Raw genomic sequence first — 2,500 nt, forward strand, 5'->3', positions numbered from 1 at the left:
TTTTTTTGAAGTCCAAAGTACCATCTATTGCTTTTCGATACACATGTACATGTGTGTGGCAAAGTTTACAGACGTGCATGGGAATGATAAATGCCAGATTCAGGGTGTGGTTACCTCTGGGAGGGGAGGTGGGAAAGCTGGAGGAAGAGACTCAGGGGAACAGTGTGTGTTTAGTGCTTTTGTTCCTGACCTGCACAGTGACACCTGGATTGTCACTCTCTTAGTCTTTGTATCTTTTTACATGTCTTGAATACTGCATAATAAAGAGAAAGGTTTGTTTACATGGTGGAAAAAGCAATCAGAATTTCTAAGATACTGTTACAGCTATAAAGTGTCCTGATATTAGGGCACAGTGTACCCTTCTCAGGAGGACGGGACCATTGGTTTTTCTCTAGTGCTGTGTCCCAGTTGGCCTTCATGATTCTTGTGACCATGTTGAGTCCTGTTTTATTTATTTATTTTTTTAGGTGTATATCATTTATTTAAACAGTTTATAAGAAACTAACTTAATAGCAGATAAGATACTGCACATTAATTTGAAATGGTCTTTTAGGAAAAATAAGCCCCTTTCTTTAGCCCATCCCCCTTTTTTGGACAGTTTTTTTATTGAAACATAACTGATTATACATATTTGTGGGGTACAGATGTGCATACCAATTCCTGTGTACAATATGAGGTAATCAAATTTTTGTAACTTCGGATTCCCCATCTGTCAAGACGCTGGACAGCTCCTTGAGCTGGCTTTGACTGAATGGATTAAGCAAGTGTCTTGTTGGTCCTCTGAGGTCTGGAGGAATGACCCTAAGCCACAGCTGTGTCCCTCTTCCCCTGCAGGAGCCGGCAATGGGAAGTACTGCTGCCCACAGCTTTTCATCAACCACAGGTGCTTCTCGGGCCCGTACCTGAACAAGGGGAGGATCGCGGAGCTTCCCCAGTCAGTGGGACCAGGCAAATGCGTGCTGGTTCTGAAAGAGGTAAAGTGCGTGTGTCACTGCAGCTGTCTGGTCATCATAGCATCCTCACGCTGCAGGCACGGTTCCCGAAAGACACACTAGTTATTTGAATCCATTCATTTAACATTTACCAAGCAGCTCCTTGCAATCCTGGGGGTTAGAAGCTGGAGATAGAAAGATGGACAAATGGTGTTTCTGCCCATGAAAGACTTGCAGTCTAGCGGGAGAGACACATGTCCCACTCTGTGAGTTAGGGGGAAATGTGCACTCGTTCGAATGAAGTGCTTTGGCAAGACAGAGGAATGATTCACGATGTGGGGAGCGAGTTTAGGGCTGAATAGTCAAGGTTTCTCAAAGCAGTAAGCCAGCCAGGAAGGACAGGAAGGACTTCTCGAGGTGGGACAGTGATGCTGAGGATAGGTGCACCTCCGCTGGGTCGGGGTGGTGTCTGTTTTCCTTTTATCCCTCCTCAGCACCTGGTCCTGCATGTAGGAGATAATGCTAAATGTCTCAGTGCTCTCCTGGTATGTCTGTGAGGTTTGTGTCACGGCTGCATCCAGGCAAAGGCCTGGCCACTGTCACTCGGGTACCGTTTCCCTTTCTCTTCCTGCCTCTCATGCTGCTGATGCCGACAGGGGTCCTTCTCTGTGTCTCGTTTTTATAGCTTACCCTCTGACAGTACTTGCAGATGGATTGGAATTTGGAAACAATTTGGAACTGTGCTTGGAACTCTGTGTCTGCTGTCTTTTCACACACATCAGTGCTTTCCCTTAAGAAGGAGAATACCAAGTAGACTTTTTTTATTGCTACTTGTACCATGATGAATTTTTTTTTTTTTAATTCCTTGGATGCAGCAGTCCATTTATCTGTCAAACGAATGTTTGTCAGGCAACTTTGAGGAGCCAGGCAGTGTCTGAACCATTGGGTCCCAAAACAAACGCACCTTGGCCTCTCCCTGTTTGGGGAGACTACATCGTCTGAAACTAGATGCACAGTAGGGGACGTCCCTGAGACAGGCAAGAACACCGTGCTCTGGGAGCAGAGGGGAGGAAGTGGCGGATGTGTGGCAAGTGACATTTGATTGGCTTAGGCAGAGTGAGTACAGTCTTGACTGCAAACCATGGGCAAAGCCACACAGGTGGGCGTTCAAGGTATATTCTGGCAAAGAGAGGTGGTTATAGATCGCTGTAGCCTAGGAACTTAGTCTGGGGATAATTAATAGGTACAAAAGAGCACATTATATTTTGAAAAGAAAAGCAGGAATCTGGCTTGCCTGATGCTCAGGGTGAGGTAGGACTGAGCAGACTGGATTGGGGTCTGCTTGAGAAAGGCCTTCTTCGGCATCCTAAGCAATTTGGACTTGAAGCTCTGGATGATGGGACATCCTCAGTGACACTAGGCTACAGCTCATCCTTCAATGCAGGAGCTCTGCGTGGCTTCAAGTGTCATTTTACATAAAGAGAAAGAGGTCATTGAAGCAAAAGTAGAGGATGTTTGCTTTTCTAGGCCATCAGTGGGACTAGTAATTACAACTTTTAATATATTTA

General features: G+C 45.6%; 1 protein-coding gene across 1 annotated transcript in view; it reads left to right on the forward strand.

Annotated features, from left to right (window-relative positions):
• Positions 1–2,500, forward strand: part of SFMBT2 (Scm-like with four mbt domains 2) — a gene marked incomplete at its 5' end in the record, with an annotated part of 147,036 nt that overhangs the window by 106,691 nt on the left and 37,845 nt on the right. Inside the window, one exon of the mRNA XM_008575467.1 lies at positions 835–974. Coding sequence (XP_008573689.1) covers positions 835–974 — 140 coding nt within the window. The remainder of the gene's footprint in view (positions 1–834; positions 975–2,500) is intronic.

The sequence above is a fragment of the Galeopterus variegatus genome, unplaced genomic scaffold, assembly GCF_000696425.1.
Source record: "Galeopterus variegatus unplaced genomic scaffold, G_variegatus-3.0.2 Scaffold1194, whole genome shotgun sequence".
In the NCBI taxonomy this organism is placed as follows: Eukaryota; Metazoa; Chordata; class Mammalia; order Dermoptera; family Cynocephalidae; genus Galeopterus; species Galeopterus variegatus.